The 18747-nt window shown below is 51.6% G+C and overlaps 1 protein-coding gene across 4 annotated transcripts in view; it reads right to left on the reverse strand.

Annotated features, from left to right (window-relative positions):
* Window positions 1-18747, reverse strand: part of CPNE2 (copine 2) — a 42602-nt gene that overhangs the window by 12820 nt on the left and 11035 nt on the right. For 3 of the 4 annotated variants that reach the window (XM_031058454.1, XM_031058453.1, XM_005422769.2), the window contains exons 3-10: window positions 14978-15157; window positions 13042-13116; window positions 10160-10231; window positions 6613-6696; window positions 3527-3616; window positions 3239-3337; window positions 2367-2453; window positions 2142-2201 (exon numbers count right to left, since the gene is read on the reverse strand). In XM_031058454.1, coding sequence (XP_030914314.1) covers window positions 2142-2201; window positions 2367-2453; window positions 3239-3337; window positions 3527-3616; window positions 6613-6696; window positions 10160-10231; window positions 13042-13116; window positions 14978-15157 — 747 coding nt within the window. The remainder of the gene's footprint in view (window positions 1-2141; window positions 2202-2366; window positions 2454-3238; window positions 3338-3526; window positions 3617-6612; window positions 6697-10159; window positions 10232-13041; window positions 13117-14977; window positions 15158-18747) is intronic. The other variant, XM_031058455.1, reaches the window with a different exon arrangement.

An 18747-nucleotide genomic window follows, 5' to 3' on the forward strand; every position in this document is an offset into this window, starting at 1 on the left:
CAGTTTTCACCAATGAGCATCACACAAGGTGTCCCCAAGCAGCCCCTACTCCTGGAGCAAGCCACCACCAGCTCCAGCTGAGGACTCTCACTCCCATCTCCCAGGTGCACAGGAACTGAGCAGCCCCAGGGCCACCAAGGCAGCCAGGGCCACCTGGGTACCTGGATCTCAAGGTCTTTGACCAAAGCATCATAGCCCTGAGCAGACCTTTCCCTGCAGGCAGGAAGACCAGCTCTTCACCAGGCTTCCCCAGGGACCAATATATGCTGAGCTCTCAGGGGACTCTGTCAGGAAGGCACTAAATTAGGCTTTCTATTTAAAGGCATTTGTAGAAATGCCTATCTCAGACCCAGATAAATCTGGCCAGGAGAGGAGAGATGCTGAGCCACCCAGTCTGATGTGACTGGGAAGGAAGAGCTGGGACCAGGCAAACAGGCAGCGTGACTGCACTCGACTGGTTTGCTTTGCAAAGAGGCAAAACCCAAAATAACTCCACTGCCTAAATCGAGCTCAGGGATTTTGAGAGAGATTTTGCTCCATATTCATAATGGGAGAGGACAAATGGCAGATTGCCTGAGAAGGGACCTTGGCCTGGCTGGGGCAAGAGGACATCACAGCCCAGGAGGTGCCACCACCTTGTGCCAGGGTGGTTGGAAAAAGGGCATGGCAGGACAAGGGAGCGTGTTTTAAACTGCAGGAGTGTGGGTTTGGATTGGAGATAAGGGAGAAATGTTGCACAATGAGGGTGGTGAGGCACAAGGTGTGCAGAGAAGCTGTGGCTACCCCATCCCTGGAAGTGTTTAAGGCCAGGCTGGACAAAGCCCTGGGCAAGCTGGTCCAATGGAAGTTGTCCCTGCCCATGGCAGGGGGGTGCAATGAGATGATCTTTGAAGGTCCCTTCCATCCCAAACCATCCTATGGTTCCATGAAGACCTAACTTCTTTATAGAACACCTGTATGGCCTCACCAAACCTGTGGAACATCCCTGCACCAGCTCTGGCCAAGCCACCATGGCCAGAGAGCAAGAGGGAAACTGAGGCACGGGGTGGGGTGGAGTGAGACAGGCAGGGCCCTGCTGGTGCAAGCAGTGCCATCAAGAGCAGCACTCAGGCACTGGGTCTGAGAGGGACACAGCTGCTCTGCTTCCAGCACAGGGCACACAGCTGAGCCCAAACCCTCTTCTCTGGCATCAGCCCTCCTCTCCTGAGCCCCTACCTCGGTGGGGAGGGCACCAGTGGCCTTTCCAAATTGCAGGGGGTGTGTGCAGCATCCTCCTGCCAGCTCAAGTGTTTCTGCCGTGCTCCCTTTGGAAACACACCCTTTGGACCAAAGATGCCTTGGGAGGAGGAGCCCTCCAATAACCAGCAGATCTTTAGATGGGGGAAAAATTTCTGCATTCAAACCTAACTCACACCAGAGCTCTGTACTACCAATAAATTCACTGATTTTCTCTTCTATTCAGTCTCCAGCACCCAGGCCAAAGCGCACAGAGGCAGAGCAGCACACAAAAAGCTCTCCCAATCATTGCTGTTCCTATGGCAACTCTTCCTCCTCCTCCTACTCTTCCCCCATCATGTTTTCAGAAAAAAACCAACAAAATACAAACTGATCTAACTGTGAGTGCCTGCAGCTCTCTGGGTACTGCACCAGGAAAGTTTGCAGAAATTGAGAAACCCGCTTCAGCATTGTGGTGGTTTCACTCAGGATTGACATGTTCTTGCTTATTTGCTCCTGACAAGCTGTGGTCCAGCTTGAAAGAAAGTGGAAATGTCAGTAAAAATGCAGAAAACCATCTCTATAACATCCCAAAACCTCCCATATGGGCTCAGAATGAGGAGAGCTGCCATTAAAAAAATGAGGGTGGTTAAAGCTTGAAATAGGGAGAGAAGTTGGTGACATTTTGTGAAGGGTCAGAAGGTCTTTTTGAAAGTCTGGCATTCAGCCAAAGTCCAACCAGTTCCCTCCATGCTACTGGATGTACCTCAGCATCCCCAGAATCCCCAAACCCACATGGTTTAGCAGCAAAATGGGCAGCTCCTGTCACCCCAAGCTGGTGCCAAATCTCACACTGAACCTCACTCCCCAGTTCTGCCCATCACATAGGTGTTACTACTACTGGGCAAAGAAGCAAAAGTCCTTACAGTGAACATCAGCTGGCAGCCTCCCAGGATGTAGTCCAGGAAGGAGAAATCTCTGGTTATCTGAAAGAAAAAACAAAAAAAAGCAGTGTTTCAGCAATTGTCATCATTGCCATCATTATTCAGGCTATGCAGGCCCTTGGAAACACAAGGGAGGCAGAGGATAAGGGATAGGGAGCTTGAAAAGCTCAGTCAGGGCTGAAGGAAACATCTCAGTAACATACTCACCTTGCAGGACTTGACAATGATGATCCCAGAGTTCTTGTAATTCTTTTTCTTCTTTTGCTTTTTGGGGTTAATGCACTCCAGCTCAAGCTGTAACACACAGGACAGGCCCTGGTGTGAGAGCAGTGCTGGGCTGTGCCCCGTGGCTGCAGATGCCACCAGCAGCACGTCCTGGGGGCAGCCCCCCTCCAGTGCTGAGGAGGAAGATTTTAGTGCCAGGCTACAGGTTGCAAATCCAGAGGAAAAACGGGCTCAATGCCTGCCTCTGGCACCACCACCTTGTGCAGTCCTACACAGGGCACTTTCATGCCTTTGTGCCTCAGTTTCCCCAGGCAGGAGACAATGCACCACACATGGTGTGTGCACCTCTCCATGCCTTGGCCAAGATGTCCTGGCCTGCAATCCTGGTGAACACAGCACTGCAAAGCTCTGCCATCCAGGGGTCTTCACAACACCCCTTCAACCAGGAGGCATCTGCCAAGGATCTCAGCCAGCACTTCAGGGCAAAACGGGGACACTTCTGTCACAAAACTGGTGTTGAGCTGCACTCCTGGGGACCAGGCTGGCCCTGCTGCAGATGCAGCCCCAGCAGCAAGTCACACCTCCCCTTCTGCCCCCCAAACCACAGGGCACCTCCAAATCATGGGTGCTGCTTCACACACCCAGCAGAGCCTGATTTTCAGCAAAGCCTGCCTCAGCACTCCCCAGCTCAGGCGTTTCAGCTACAGCCTGGGTCACTGAGGGTGCGGGTGGAAGGAGAAAGGAACTTGGACTTGGCTTCTTCTGAGCACAGATTGAGGGTGCAAGTACCAAAGTCTACCATCAACCCTGAGGAGCCCCTTCCTCATTCTTCCCCAAAGCATGTCAGCACTCACTGGAGAGGCATCTTGGGCTTCACACAGCCTGGCCACCGAGGTCTGGAACTCCCCGATGAAGTCGTGTCCCCCATCGCTGTCGTAATCGTAGCACACCACCTGGGATGGATGGAACAAAAACCTCAGGAACAGCAACCACCTCCTGCCAGAGCTGCTGGAGTCCCCAGCTGGAGACCCCAAATGAGGAATTTTTTGTTGCTTTGGGGTTTGTTAATAAGGCAGCCATGGGGGTTCAGATGTTCGAGAGTCAATCCCAGAGGCTGATCCCCACAGAGGGCTCCCCACTACCTTTATCATCTTCTCCATCTCTCCATCACACAGTGACACCAAAGGCACAGTGAATGGCTTCCAGACAGGGTCCAGTGTGTATTTGATCACCTGCAGGGGGGAGCACAGGATGCTGTCACCATGGGCACACACACAGGCACAGATCAGGACAAAGCAGGGACACATCTCCAAGAGTGACCCTGAAGCAGCTCCTGGTGGGCCAGGCCAGGCAGGCTGGCTCAGCCCTCCCCTGCCTCCATAATTGAGACCCAGCAACTTCCCCTTCTCAGGCTGCAGCAGGTGTGAGTTAAACCAGGTTTGTTTTCATTGTGCTGGGTGATTTATCCACCCATGGGAGCAATTAAGGAAATCTGCCTGAGAGAACAGCTGTGGCACACTGGGCAGCAGGGGCACAGCAATGCCTGAGCACTGGCACAGCCACTCACTGCACAACCCCCCTGCTATTTCTGCCCTCTGCATCCTCTGCTTGCCCCCTGCTCACTGCTTAGAGCCCCCCAGCACCCAAACACAGCCTGAGTCCATCTAAGGTCTGACCACTGAGAAGATGGAGCAGCAAGATGCTGCAAGCAGCCCTGGAAAGCCAAAACAGCCTGGGGCACATTAAGCTCTCTTGTCTCATCTGTGTAACATCTGCTGCCTGGGCTGGAGAAATATTAATTGATGCTTTTTGACATTTCCTGAGAGAATGCAATTGCTTAGTAGAAACCTAAGCAAACTGGAGCGGGCTCCAGGCACATGCTGTGAACATCAGAGGTGCCTGCAGGGTAGGCAAAGATCCCTTTTCACCGAGGTGTGGTGCTCACAGAGAGAGATTCACAGGGACGTTCAGAAAGCCAGGCACAGGCAGCAAATTAACCCTTCTCTGTGCAAAGCAACCACGGGGGATTCTGCTGTAAAGGACCTTGGATCTCTGCAGGTGGGACAGTCACTGCACAGAGCAGGGAGGAAGAGATCCATGGCTGCTGCTGTGGGCAAACTCCTGCACAGCACCTGGGATCTTGTGTGACAGCTAAGCTCTTCCTGAGAGTGGGGGAAACCCTGACAGGGCAGGAACAGTTCAGCTGAATTTGTAAAGACCCCCTCCAGGAGCCTGGGAGAGCAGGGGGAGCCCACACATCCCAAGATGCTGCCAGGCCACCAGGGTGGGTGGGGGAGAATCCAGAGTTCCAGCTGAGCACTCACATCTGTGCTTGGACAACAAGCTGCAGCACTGCACCCATCCTGCCCTGTCTGCTGGGGCAGGGGAAATGCCAGCATCACACTGAAAACTGGTTCTATTCCTGCACTGGAAACTAAAAGAATGGAGAATTTTATTTCTTCATATCCAGCCTCAAAGCACAAAGATGGTGACAGTATCATAGAATGGCTTGGGTTGGAAGGGGCCTTAAAGATCTTCCAGTTCCAATCCCCCACCATGGGCAGGGACCTTCCACTAGACCAGGCTGCTTCAAACCCCATCCAACCTGGCCTTGGACTCTTCCAGGATGGGTCACCTAATGTGGGGTACCCCCCTCAGGGCATCTGGATGTATGCAGGGCTGGAAAGGTGGAGGCTGTTGGAGCACCCATTACCTGAAAGAAAACTTGTCTAGACCTTGATCCAGTGAGGCAGGACAAGGGGCAGCAACTCAGAGGAAACACCAGTACAGACATCTGTTCCCCACAAACCTGACAGGCTTTTAGACATGCCAGCAATGGCTGGTGCTCAGTCACCTCCCCATGCCTCTCCAGAAGGAAGGGCTGGGGGCCACTCCAAACCCCCACATCTGAGAAACACATCTTGTTGAGTCAAAGCCCAGCGACACACACTGAATCATGAGGGAAAAAACAAGTGAGGTCCCAGCCTGCTCCCACAGAAATACAGGAGAAATACTAAGGTTGATGTGAGCTAAATATGCATGGAAAGGTGTGTGGGAAAGCACCAAAAAATAAAACAGCAGAGCTGAGGTTGTAAGGATGGCCTGTGTTGGCACCACAGGACACAAGGCATTACCCACATCCTGGTGCTCACGTGCCTGTGGGTGTGTGAGGGAAGGAAATCCTCATGGACTTTGCACAGAAGTGGTAAAACCAAACATATGGAGAGACTTAGTAAACAAACACCACTTTCTCCTGCCACCTGAGCTCCCCCTGTGTTTTGTTACAGCAGTTTCCTGTGATGGTACAACTCCTTAACCAGGCTTTGAGGGAACAAGGAAAGGGATGGAGAAAGAAGGGGAGATGGGGTGAGATGGAGCTCTCTTCCTCTGCCATGGAAGCTGCTGAGTCCCCCCTCCAGTGATTCCCCCTCCTCTCTCTGCCAGCTGCCAGGAACTATGTGCAAACTGAAAACAGCCTTGAAACAAGCTCTGAGGAGAAGAAAGAAAGCCGTTGAAAAGTACTTATTAGTCCATTGTTAAAGCAAAATCCAGCCTTTTTCTCCCTGCCTATTGCTGTGCCTGGTATTGCTAACATCACTGGCTTCAGCAGCTTGAGAACATGACCAGCTCAGACCAAATTACCACAGCAGGTATAAATGAGGGAGAGGAGGGGTCAGCTGGCCCTGCTCAGACCCACCAAGACCCTGGTACAGCTCTCTGCCTCCCTGGCTGTGGCGCTGGCTCATGAGAGACACGAGGAGGGTGCTCCTGCACTGAAACTGGAGGTGCCTCAACACCCAGCTTAGGTGGAGGTGGGGAAAAAGCTCATTTTAACCTTTCCCCACCTCACACCACCTCTCTCCACCATCTCCCCAAGTCACAGCTCATCCTGGTGCTCCTGCAATTGGAGGGAGAGTGGCCCAGGGCTCAGTCTAAGCCCAGGATGAGACTGGAGGTTATCACAGGCTTCAAGACCATCTCCCTCTCTGCATGCTAGACACAGCAGGGCACAGAAATTTTTCAAGACTTTGCTGAACCTTCATCTGCTGGAGTCCAGCAGCCTCAACTGGACACCAGGAAGCAAAGCTGTGAGGTTTTGAAATCCCTGGATCCCACCCTGCTCTACAGGCAATGGATGAGATAACCCCATGAAGGGCAAGAGGAGCTGATGTGAGGATGGAGGTGTCTCAGCAGCTCTGTTTTGGAGCAGTTTTGGAGTTTTGCTCACCTCTGTTCTGTGAACCAGCATCCACTTCCCATCATCACCTGGTTTATAAAACTCCAAGAAGGGGTCTGACTTCCCAAAAAGGTCCTGGAGGGAGAAGAACAGGACGGGTTACAGGGTGCTCTGCAAGCAGCAGAGGTCCAAGGGAGATGTTCCTGTGTCACTGCCAGCCCTGCAGACACTCTCCTGTCCTCGTGGGGCCAGGTCAGGCACTCTGGCAAGCAGGCAGCACCCACAGGCAGTGTCCTGGCTGTATGAATCCCCTGGATTTCCCCAGCACATTTTGTGAGCTTGGTGAGTTGGCACCCCAGCGTGTGCCTGTACCCAAGGAGCTCTCTGGACACAGATGCCACAGAAAACAACCCCAGCTGGGAGGCAGCTGCATTTGGGCTTGGAAAAACATCCAAAGCCTCAGAGGAAAAACCAGAATTTTGAAGTGCATCTCTTGGGGGAGAAAGGAAGAAAATCCACCCTCCTACACACAGCAGCAAAGCATAAGCAGAGGAAGTCTTTAAGGAGCAAGCTGCCCTGGTGTTGACAGGGATCATGTAACACCCTGAGCTAGCAGCCCTGAGTCAGTGTGTGCTGCCTCTGTGCCAGCATCTCCTCAGATAATCCCCCGACAAAGGCTCTGCTTCACGGGAACGTGCACACACACACACCCCCCTGCTGGGATCAGCTCGGGGGCTGCCTCGGGAGGAGGAAGGCACCAGCAGGGAAACTCCGGCTTTTCTAGGCAGAGCTTCGTTCCCATTCAGAAAAAAACCCAAGGAGTTGCTAAGAAGAAACCCAATCCCAAATATTCCAGACAATCTATGGAGAATTTAAGTTATTTCAGTTGGGTTTTCCTCCTAGAGGAGGGTGGGTGTCTGAGGAATTTTGATGCGTTTGTGCTTCTGAGCGATGCAGTGGGGATGTGAGGGGCTGTGCATGGGGAAGGAGGAAACGGGGACACTCCAGGACCTCCTGTCCACAGCAAGCCCAGGAGATGGCAGCTGGGGTGCACATGGGTTCTAGTGATGTCCCAGCAGAAAATCCATCAACATTTCCATGTAAATCCTGTTTCTGAAGCCAGCCAGAAAAGTAAATCACTGCAAAGTGTTCTGGCTTGGGGAAACTACAACTTGCTTCAGTCAAAATTCTTCTGCAGAGAAGCAGACCATAAAGGCTCTCTGGTGAGACGAGGCTGTTTTTTTCCTCCCCTTTTTCACACATTTGTAGGATAGAAACACAAACCATTCCTTCTGCAGCTTTGTGACTATAGCACAGCTCTGATCCCTCACCCACCGCCTGGGCTTGGCACTTGCAGGCTTCTCAGATGGATTAAAGAACCAGTGGTGGGTACCTGACCCTGCCTGTGCTGGCTTAACCTCCAACCAAGGCAGCTTCAGCAGCAGCAGCCCAGCGCGGGCTGGTGGAGGCACTGGGAGCTTTGAAGGATTTGCTGCCATCCCACGTGGATCAGCCTGGCCTGCAAGTCCAGTCAGCCTTGTTCTGTTCAAAGCAGGGTGGGAGATGCCTCCAAGCCACAAGACTGTGGGCTGCTATTTTAAAACATCAAACCCACCCACATCTCACCCCTGCAAACCTGGCAGGAGGTGGAAACTGAGCAACCAAAGGAGCTCAGCAGGCCAGATCGATCTGCAAATTGATCCAAGAATTGAAATGATCCAAACTGGTTTTAACACACCATGGAGAAGGAGGGAGGGACTTCCAGCAGACACAGCTCCGTAAATCACAGATACAGCTCCCTAAATCACAGATACAGCTCCCTAAATCACAGCTTCCAGCAGCAGCCCTGGCTTGCAGCACTTGCTGTCCCCCAGCCATGCTGAAGCATCACTGTCACCTCCTGCTGTCCCCACTGCTGTGGTGGCACGGACAGCTCTGGGCTCCACATGGCTGGTCCCAGGTGGGAATACCTCCTCTTCTGCAAGATATTTTATCTTTCAACAACTCTCCCAAGAACTGATCATGAGGTATGAGAGCCCCAGGCTGAGTCTGCTGCTGACATGCTCCTGCTTTGCAGTTTCAACATTTAAATCAAGGTAGTGAGATGCAGGTGGAGAGGATGGAATGTGATGGGGAGGAGGACCTGCCTGCAGCCTCAAAGAGATCCCAGCCTCAGGGCAGCCCTGGCAGAAGGAGCTGCCTGGGGCTGAGCACTGCTCCAGGCTGGCTTTGTGGCACAGCTGCCAGTGAGGGATGAGCACAGCTTCAGCTTGGTGTGTGCACTGAAGATGATCCCATGACCCCACCACAAAGTCCTGTGATATCCAGTCCCTTCCTATAATGTCTGAGCCTGTAGCTGTGCTCCCAGCTCCATGCTGTGTGCTACAGGATGCTGCAACTCCCCAGGCTGCAACCTTAGCCTTGGTTTTCTTTTGTTTATTCAATTTTTCACTGTCTTTCCTAAACTTAAACAAGTTTTACCCAGCTCCCACAGCTGCATTTCAACCATAACCAAAAATGCCACCAAAATATTGGTTTTCATCCAACATCCCTGTTCAAGGGCCATTTTAATTTGCATGAAGTGACCTGAGCATCCTTTGCTCATGAGCAGGACTTTGAGCACTGCAACTCTGTCCTGCAGTATGGGAATTGGCAAAGAACCCTTGTCAGCTCTTGGTGGCAGCAGGTGGTCACTGAGCACAACCTTTCTGCTGACACCTACAGATTAAATTGAATTGTTTGTTATTTGTCACCTCCTAACTGGGGCATTTGGCTCCTTGCACTAGGCAGGGTAAGGAGGAGGGTGAGAAAACAGCCATTTCCAACAGGTGGGGAAAAACACTTGGATAAACCAGATACCCACTGAGTTTTAACAACAGGACTGGGTGAGCCCCATCTTCTGCCCCAGCAAATACCCTCCTGCCTGGCTGCTTGCTTTATCCTGTTTTCAAAGAAACTGAGGGCCACCCTGCCAATAAAACAAGCTCTGGAGAGACTAGGAAGAAGGAAAAAATAATATTCCCATGGATTGCTTAGCAACAGGAGTGGTTCAAGAGGAATAGCTCTGGTTGCCTGGTAAATAAGGTCAGAAGATGCTGTTCAGAGAGGCTTTAAGAACTGTTTCCTGTGCATCACATCCAAAGCAAAGCTCATGTGCTCCCTGCCTCTGGGAGATCCTCACTTCCTGGGAGAAGACAGGCCCTACACTTTGTACAGAAGCAGGTCTTTGCCCCACTTCCAGAGGGGCTGAAGGTGACAAGCCAGGAGCTCTCAGGTCATAGAGTCAAGGGTCATCAAAACTTCCAGCTCTGTCAGGAGGCAATTCCAAACAGCTGCCACTGAGGCAGTAAATCTGCTGTCTCTGAAACATGCTGATGCACACAGAATCCTTCCACCTGGAGATGTGTGATGAAGAACAGTGACAACAGGGAAACTGAGGCACAGATGTACCCAGCAGCCAGAGGATCTTGCCCAGTTTCACCCTGAAACCTTCTCCAGTGGGACTGCTTTCTGTCACTGCTACACCCAAAGCAGAGATTTCTTTAGATCCCGAGGGCAGAAATTTAACATTGCATCCCCCAGACACAGCTCCACTCACCTTTTTATCCAGTTTTCTGCCAGCCATGCTCAGAGTAATCACCCTGTTGTCTGAGAGCTCCTGGGCAGCTATCTGAAAGACAAGGGAAGGCTGCATTCATTCTCAGCATTAAAATTATGTTTCTGGTAAAAAACACAATCCCTTTCTTGAGTGTTATGCTGGACTTGGTCTCACATGGCTTTTCTGTACCAGGGTTCATTCATGGCCTCCAAGGAGGAGAAGCCTCCAAGGACTGAGCCAAGAGGAAGGAGAAGCCATCTGAACCCTTGCCAGCAAGATGTGCCACCTCATCCTCCATGTCCTGGGCTGGGCAAGGCAAAAACATCCTTAGGGGAACATTTCCCTCAGGGGCAATGCTGGTGGAAGCCAGGGCAACATTTCCCTGAGAGGAAATGCTGGTGGAAGCCAGGGCTTGAGCCATGTGTCCAGATGCCCACCTGATAGGGCAGCCCCAAGGATGAAGAGCCCATGAGTGCTCCTGAGGAGCTGCAGCAGGCAGGAGCACAGCCCAGACCCCTTCAGATGGAGAGACTTCATTCACACGTGCTCCAGAAGGGCTTTGGCTGCCAGCCCCCAGTGGGCCAGTTTTGTCTGGAATATGGTCTAATCAGTCTCTTGGTATTTTAAAGGAATGTTTATAACAAAACCCCACATTTATTCACTTTTATTACAAGCCATTTTCTGAATCACTTGTCTTTTTTTTCCTGCCCAAGCATCTGCTCTCCAGCTCTCCTTTCTCTGATCTCTTGAGGTGGGCTGAGCTGTTAGCCAGCATTCCCAGCTGCATGCTCCTTCTCCCAGGGCAGGGGCCAGCACCAGGAGAGCCAGGAACACAGCCTGGACATTGTCCTTGTGCACAGTGTCCCAAGCATGGCTGTTTGCTGGCTCTCACAAGAGGCTGTCCTGCACTGAAATCATGCAGTGTCATTACACCAAGGCTTCAAGAAAAACTTGCAGAACTACAGGGGACAATTTTCTACAGAAGGAGCAATCAGAGGGTTATTGGCACTTAGGAGAGCTGGGGAGTTGGCAGAGATGAGGAGGCAGAGATGCAGCTCCTGCATCTGCCTGGGCAGCTGAGGGGATGAGCCACAGCTCCTGGACAACCTCCTGTTCTTCCCATGGTGGACACAACTCTTTGGTCCACAGAGGACCCCCATTCACTGCATATGAGCCCCAGTTTTCCCCTCTGCCCCATACAGGAGTTCCCTATTACCATGCCATGGAATTACTTTTCTCTCCCACCAATCCCTGGTGGGTGCAAGCAATCACCAAAACCAGCAGGAGGAAGAGAAACTGCAGGGAAGAGGATGAAATCTGCCCTTTCCTCAGCCCCACAAAAGCATGTTCAGCTGGAATCCAGCACTTTAGGGCTCCTGTAGGCTCTGTAAAAGCCAGGCTGTGCAGACAAGCCAGGAATGTCCTTGTGCCACCCTGCCACAGTTGCTAGTGGCATCTTCTCTTGGCCAGCACGGACAGTAACAACATCCCCACCACTATGTCCAGCACAGGGGTGCAGAGAGATTTTAAAGATTTAAAGGTGTTGCAAGATTTTAAAATTTACTTCCACAAACACAGAGGTTTGCTTTGGGATCTTCTCTCTTCAAACTCAGGGACCCCCACACAGTCCCATCTATTCAGCCACGGCTCTTCTGCTGCATTCACCTGTGTGGCATCTCAGCTAGGAAAATGGATAGCTGGGCACAACTGAAGGGAATGAGGACAAGGAAGTCAGGCTTTGGCTCCAGACTCCCTGAAGCCTGCTCCTCCAGTGGTGTCCATGGTGTGTGCTTCAGCACTGCACCAAGAGCAGGGAAAGGTGACAATAGGATTGTGTGTGTGGACATCACCCAGTCCAGGACAGGATGAAAAAACCCAGATCAAGAAATCATATCAGTTCTACAAAATTAAGGAGATGTCTCTGCCCCTTGGATGTTTAATGGCACATTAGTGACACAACAGGACCTTCCTTTCTCTAAAGCACGTAGCCTTTGAACTTGACTGGAAACTTTTCCAGCTCTTCCCACTCAAGCAGCAGATGGGATGTGAGAGCCCTGGGAATGGCCCCACTTCTGAACCTCACTGTGGCTTTTCCCCTTGCATTTAAAGACTAACTGCAGCAATTAGGAGAGAAAAATATCTTCCCCTAAAGCAAACAGAACTGAGATGCAGCAGGTCCCAGGCTTTTAAATCTCTCCAGTGCTTTTAAACCTGACAGAAGTTTAACTCCTTGCTGGCCTTTCCTTCCACAACTTTGCAGCCCAGCTGCACATTTCACAAAACCCATAACACAGCAGAGATCCAAAAATGATGGCAGCTGAGGTAGAACAGAAACACACCTAAATTTAGTCTCTTCTTTTTAAAAAAGAACATTGCTGAAGAGATCCGCAGCAGGAAGGCCACTGCCCGAAGGGGTCTGGATCAGAAGCAGTGGCTGTTGCCATGAGAGTTGTTGCCATGGCACATCCTCATCCTACAAACAAAATCACCCATCCCTGCAAAAGGAATGAGCCCTATTACCTGTCACTGCACCAGAGAGGTCTGAGCAGGCGCCTTCTACCAGATAACAAACAGCAGCAGCACAGATTTACTTTGTACTTCTGCAGACTGAGGCATCTTTTATTTCTGAGACTGAAGCAGAAGTTGAAGATTCACAGTGCTAAGCACAGGACAGACACTGAGCAAGACCATCCCTGTCCCAAATAAACTGTCCTGTCCCAAATAAACTGTCCTCCAAACAGACCAAAGTGGCCAGGAAAACAACAAGCAAAAGGAAGAATATTCAAGAGATTCACCCCAGTCTCCTGGAGCCCCTGTGAGTGCCCTGCCTTGCCCCCATCCACCTTCAGAATCCCAGCAGTTACACAAAGGAGCCAACCTACCGTGATCATGCCCTTCCCAGCTGGCTTGCCATTCCCCAGGAGGAGAGTCCGCGTTATTTTCTTGCTGGAGACAATCTAGAGATGCCAAAGACAAAAAAGCCATGATTGTACAAGTGATCAAAAGCAGACTCATAAGCAACTGATCATTGCTCATGTTGGTTAATTCAGATTAAGCGTTTGCAGGAGTAGAACAAAGGCACCAATATGCAGAGATGGCTGTGAGAGTGGGAATATCACCAGTGACACCCAGCCCTTGGGGAACCCAGGCACCAGTGGAGGACATCAGTGGATCCTCACCCAGACAGAACCACTGCAATCTGATCCCAGCAACATCACCACTCACTCCCTCAAGACCCATTTCACACACTCCTACCATGACCCCTGCTAGCACCTTGATTGCAGGACATGTTTCCACGGGTGGATCCCGATTACAAGCTGGATGCTCTTCCCCAGCATCATTCTGGACCCCCTGAGCAGGGACAGCACCCCCAAAGGCATGTTCTTCCCTTCACTTCTGGTTTGTAACAGGACAGACAGAATAAACTGGGAAATTAATTAAACCCTTGAGATTTTTCCCAGCTCAGTGAGTTTCAGTCTCCTCTCTGACATCATCACCTTCCCAAGCACCAGAAGGGCTGAGATCATCTGGGAGACCCAACAAGTGGGAGAAGATGGTTCAGACCCTCCCACCTTCCCCCCCACTGCACATGGACAATATTCTTCCCCAACAAGAGCCTGCAGAGCCCTGAGCTGCTGCAGAGCCACAGTCAGGAACAGCAAGGTTCCAGCTGTGTCCTTATGTCCGTGAATTCTCTGCTCCCACCAAGACCATGACTTTCACAAGCAGCCCTTGCTGAGCTGCCCCACTCTGGAGCTGGATGTGCTTCAGCACAGCAGAACCAACAGTAAAGGATGGGTTTAAGCTGAACCACTGAACACAGGCCAGAGCTGCTGCCTGCACTCCCTTAACTTCTGCAGGAGCAGAATTAGGTCATCACAGACCACTTCCAAAATTCCAGTCATTAAACTTCAAACCCTGTAAATGTCAGTGCTCCTCTAACCTGTCAAGCTCTTGAGCTGGCAGTGGTCAGGTCCCTGGTGCTGCCTGCCACATGCAGTGCCATGCTGCACTCTGTGAGCAAAGCAATTGTGCCCATGAGCCTCCCTGAGCACCCTGGGCTCCCTCCCCATGCTGACCCACCTATTACAGCACCTCCTTCCTCCCCATCCCAGCACTGAGCACTACAGATGCAGTTTCTCCCAGCCTCTGCATTTGTGCCAGGTACCACAGCAGCCCTCAGCTGCTGGATGCTGCAAAAAGATGGAAAAAATCCCCCTCATTCCCAGCTTCTGAGCCAGAGGACAAAGACATTTGGAGAATGCAGCTGCCAGCTTCTAACAGGGTCTGGGCTCATGAATGAAAAAAACCTTCCAAAAACTCATAAATTGCATTGTGTCCCAAAAGCTTTTCCACAGGAAGAGCAGAAGACACATTCCAGCACCAACATGCTCAAGGAGGAGGAATGCTTTGCTACACAACAGCAACAGACAAAACTTTCAGAAAGAGAAAACCCAAACTGAGAAAGAAAGGCAGACTACATGCATCCTAACTTTAAATATCTGGAAGTTTCCCAAGCCCAAACTGGGCCCTTACTGTACCCCATGGTGAAGACAGAGCCAGAAGCTTCCAGCTGATGCCCCTTTGCCAGCACCAGCAGAAACCCACACTAGGATTAGCTTAGACTGGAGCAAGCAGACATTCCCTAATGAGGAACAGTTCAACCTCAACAGCTGAAGTGTGACAAGCAAATTACATTTGCCTTTGCAGGAAGGAGCCAGCAAACTTTGCATGGGGTAAGAAGAACAGCTGCAGCCTCACCACATCCCCGTGTCTGATGTGTTTTGGGGTCCCCTTGTGCAGGGACCCCAGACCCACCGTGCCCAGGGTGCAGGAGAACTCGCCCAGGAAGTCGTGCTCATACAGCTGTGTGCTCGACTTGTCCTGGTCAAACAGGGCAAACTTGAGCTTCTGCACCTCTTCGAAGTGGTAGTCAATGATGAACTTCTTGGCAAAAGCTGGGTTGAGGTTGTTCACAGCTGTCTCTGTCCTGTCCAGCTGCAGAGAAAAAGAGGCATTTAGGCAAGTGCACTTTGCAGCTTTGTCACTGAAAATGAATTCAGCCAGAGCCAGCCAGAAACCCCATGGTGACCACGAGAATGAGCACAGCAAGCTCTCAGCAGAGCTGTCCCCAAACACAGGCTGTGACACCCGGGGGCACAAGCTGGGATCCATCTGAACACACAAGGGCACCTCAGGCAGAGCTGCCTCCCGAGGATGGGGTGCATGGACACCCCTCCCCACCCCACAGCCAGGATGGAAGTGCCCACCCAGACAAGGCTCAGCATGGACTCGAGGGTCACTGAAGCCAGAATTGCTTCATTTGCTTCCAAGCCCCATTCTCCATGAGCTGAGGCTCTCACACACCTCTGATCCCCAAGGAGACCCTCACAGCTGTAGTGCCAAACTTGCTTCTTCTAGTCTGTGCAGCCAGCAACAAGGACAAGCAAAACAAGCAGTGTCATGAGCCAGAACACAACTCTCTAGCATCTCCCTCTGGAACTCAAACCAAAACATCCATGTGGTTTCTTCTTTGTTGGCCTTCCATAGATAAACAGATAAAAAAACATCACCACAGTCCCCTTTTTCATAGATTTCACCAAGCATTAGTAGCAGCAAGAGGCTGGAAGGGCCCAAAGACAAACTTCAATAGATTTTGTCACCAAGAGCTATGGGAAGCAGGCTGGAAGCAATGATATCCCTGATGAACTGGAAGCGCAGGCACAGAGAGGAGATGGAGACTGGAAGAATGTGGGGAACCCACTGCCAGAGGGGAAGCAGCACAGCACTCTGCAGCACCCCACAGCCAGGAGCAGGGATAGGAGCAGAGGAAACTTGGCAGGCAGCTGGTGGAAGTGTGGGTTTACAACACTGCATGGCACAGGTGGTCAGAAAGCCTTGTGTGAGCCGAAACAACACCCTGAGGACAGCCACGATGGAGATGCTGGAATGCTGCTCTCCAGTAATGGAACTCTGGTCCCAGCCCCACAACTCACTGCAGGAAGGGTGGCAGCACCAGCAGGGATCCTGGCATGAGCTTGCACAAAGACAAACCCCCAGGATTTTGGCCCAAGTGTTAGAAACTGGGGAAACTGAGGCTGAGAAGAGCTGGTTTATTTACTTCTAGAAGAAGTCCATGGGCAAGGAGAGTCTGAACTCTAATGTCAGAACCCATATTCCCCCCCAGACATGCTAAAGGGCAAGTTTAGAGCCTGACATGCAAAATATCCTTATGAAGCTGAAAGGGGCAGGAAGGGCAGGGGCAGCAGAGCCTGAGAGCTGAACAAGAAACTCCCAGAGCTGGGGGGAGTCCTGCAAAGCAAGCAGGAGCTCTGTCAGCAGAGCAGCAGATGGCATCATGTTGGTATCACTGCTCAGCCTGGAGAAGATAAGGCTCTGGGGAGACCTCAGAGTACCTTCCAGCATGTAAAGGGGTCCAAGAGAGCTGGAGAGGGACTTTGGACAAAGGTCTGGAGTGACAGGACAACGGGGAATGGCTTCAAACTGACAAAGGGCCGGTGTAGATTAGATGTTCTGAGGAAATTCTTGCCTGTGAGGCTGGTGAGTCACTGGCACAGTTTGCCCAGTGAAGCTGTGGCTGCCTCATCCCTGGAAGTGCTCCAGGCCAGGTTGGATGTGGCTCTGAGCAACCCAGACTGGTGAAAGGTGTTATGACAGCCCTGGCACTTTGCCACATCACCTCGTTATCCCAGGGTACGGTAACATGGATATTAAAAGAGAAGGAAGCACAGGCACTGTGTCAGATCACAATGTCCAGTGGGATTTTATCAAAAGCTGCTGCCCTCAGTGTCTGGAAAGACCATCCCATGTCCCTGTGGGGCAGCACAAAGCCTCTGGCTGTGCTGTGACCCTGGCTGGCATTCCACCTTGTCCTGCAGCCAGGACACCCAGTTCTGGACAGGGCTGTGCATCCCAGATCCAGGGCAGGACCTCTCTGGAAAGCAGCTGGCATCCCTGGGCAGCACCAGCCAGGCTGTGGGACCGTGGGATGTCTGCCAGGGCTGCTGAGCCAAGGAAAAGCAGAGCAGAAAAAGCTTCCAAAAAAAAAAAAAAAAAAAAAAAAAAAAAAAAAAAAAGCAAACACATACCTTAGTCCCAAAGAAACTCATTCAGCACAGAAGGCAGGTTTGGAGGGGCTCAGTGGAAATGTGGTGAGTTTGCTATTTATACACCCAACCATCACAGGGTTTTTTGCAATTGCTCGCTTAGTCTGTCTTAATTGCCAAGAAATGCTAAAGGAAAGTAAATTTACTAAAGTAAATGCTGTGTTCCCAGAATAGCCACCTGCTGCACCCCAGGGAACCAAACCCAGCAACTGCAGTGGGCTGTGAGCTGGCCAGGGCCACACAGCTTCACACAGACCCTCCCCTCTCTGCTGCCATCCCCTACCAAAGGAGCAGCTGCTCAGGGGTGAGCTGGACCAGGAGCAGAGGCATGCACAGCCCTGCTTCATTTCAGCAGCACAACACACACAAAGCCCCTCCAGCCCTAGGAGATGGGACTGCACAGGCAGCAGAGATGGATTTTAGGTCCTTCCATGCTCTTTGAATGACTGGGAAGCCAGGGATCAAGAGAAACCAGTCCTTTCACACCCAGACCCCAGTCTGAGGGAGATAACTTGAGGTCCCCTCTCCAGCTCTGTTCTGGAAGAGGTGGCTGAAGGAAGGCTATGAAAATCCCAGCCAGCTTGAGGCAAACTTGGCAGTGATGGGGCTTTCTTCAAGCCCCAGATCCAACAGTTTAATCTCCTGCCCAGTGCCAGTGTGAAGCACAACAATATCCCCAGCTGACAAGGTTTGATCTTTGGTTTGGTGAGCACAAGTCATCTTGCTGGTGACCATCACACATGAGGCCTCTTCACCACCATCCCTCACTGCCAGCAGCTCCTGCCATCCCCTTCAGATGTACAGGAAAGAACAGGGCCTTTGCCACCAAAAAGCAGAAAAGCACAAGGGTTTGTCAGAGGCAGCCAGGCTAATTAAAAAAATCTGTTTGGATAAGAGCCTCAAAGGGCCACAAAGACAATTAGAGGGATGGAGTGCCTCTCCTGAGAGAAAAGACTGAGCCTTGGGATTGCTCAGAAGACAGAAGGCTCAGGAGAGATCTTAGAACACCTGAAAGGGCTGCAGGAGAGCTGGAGAGGGACTTCAGACAATGGCATGGAGTGACAGGACAAGGGGGAATGGCTTCAAACTCACGGAGGGCAGGGTTAGATTGAGTGTTTGGAAGAAATTCTTCCCTGTGAGGGTGGGGAGGCCCTGGCACGGGTTGCCCAGAGAAGCTGTGGCTGCCCCATCCCTGGAAATGTTCAAGGCCAGGCTGATGTGGCCTCAAGCAAGAGCCATGGCAGGGGGGTAGGAACGAGGTGATCTTTAGGTCCCTTCCAACAGGGACCATTCCATGATTCTACAATTCTGCAAATCGAGCACAAAACCAGGAAATCATCTCCAGCAGCAGCCCTTGTGCTCAGTGACTGCACTGGAGTCTTCCAGGGCTCACAGGGAGGCTGGGGCCTTCAGGCATCCCCAGCATGGGGAGCTGCTTCATGCCCCTACATGGGGAGATGC

The sequence above is a fragment of the Geospiza fortis genome, unplaced genomic scaffold (assembly GCF_000277835.1).
Source record: "Geospiza fortis unplaced genomic scaffold, GeoFor_1.0 scaffold97, whole genome shotgun sequence".
NCBI classification, from domain to species: Eukaryota; Metazoa; Chordata; class Aves; order Passeriformes; family Thraupidae; genus Geospiza; species Geospiza fortis.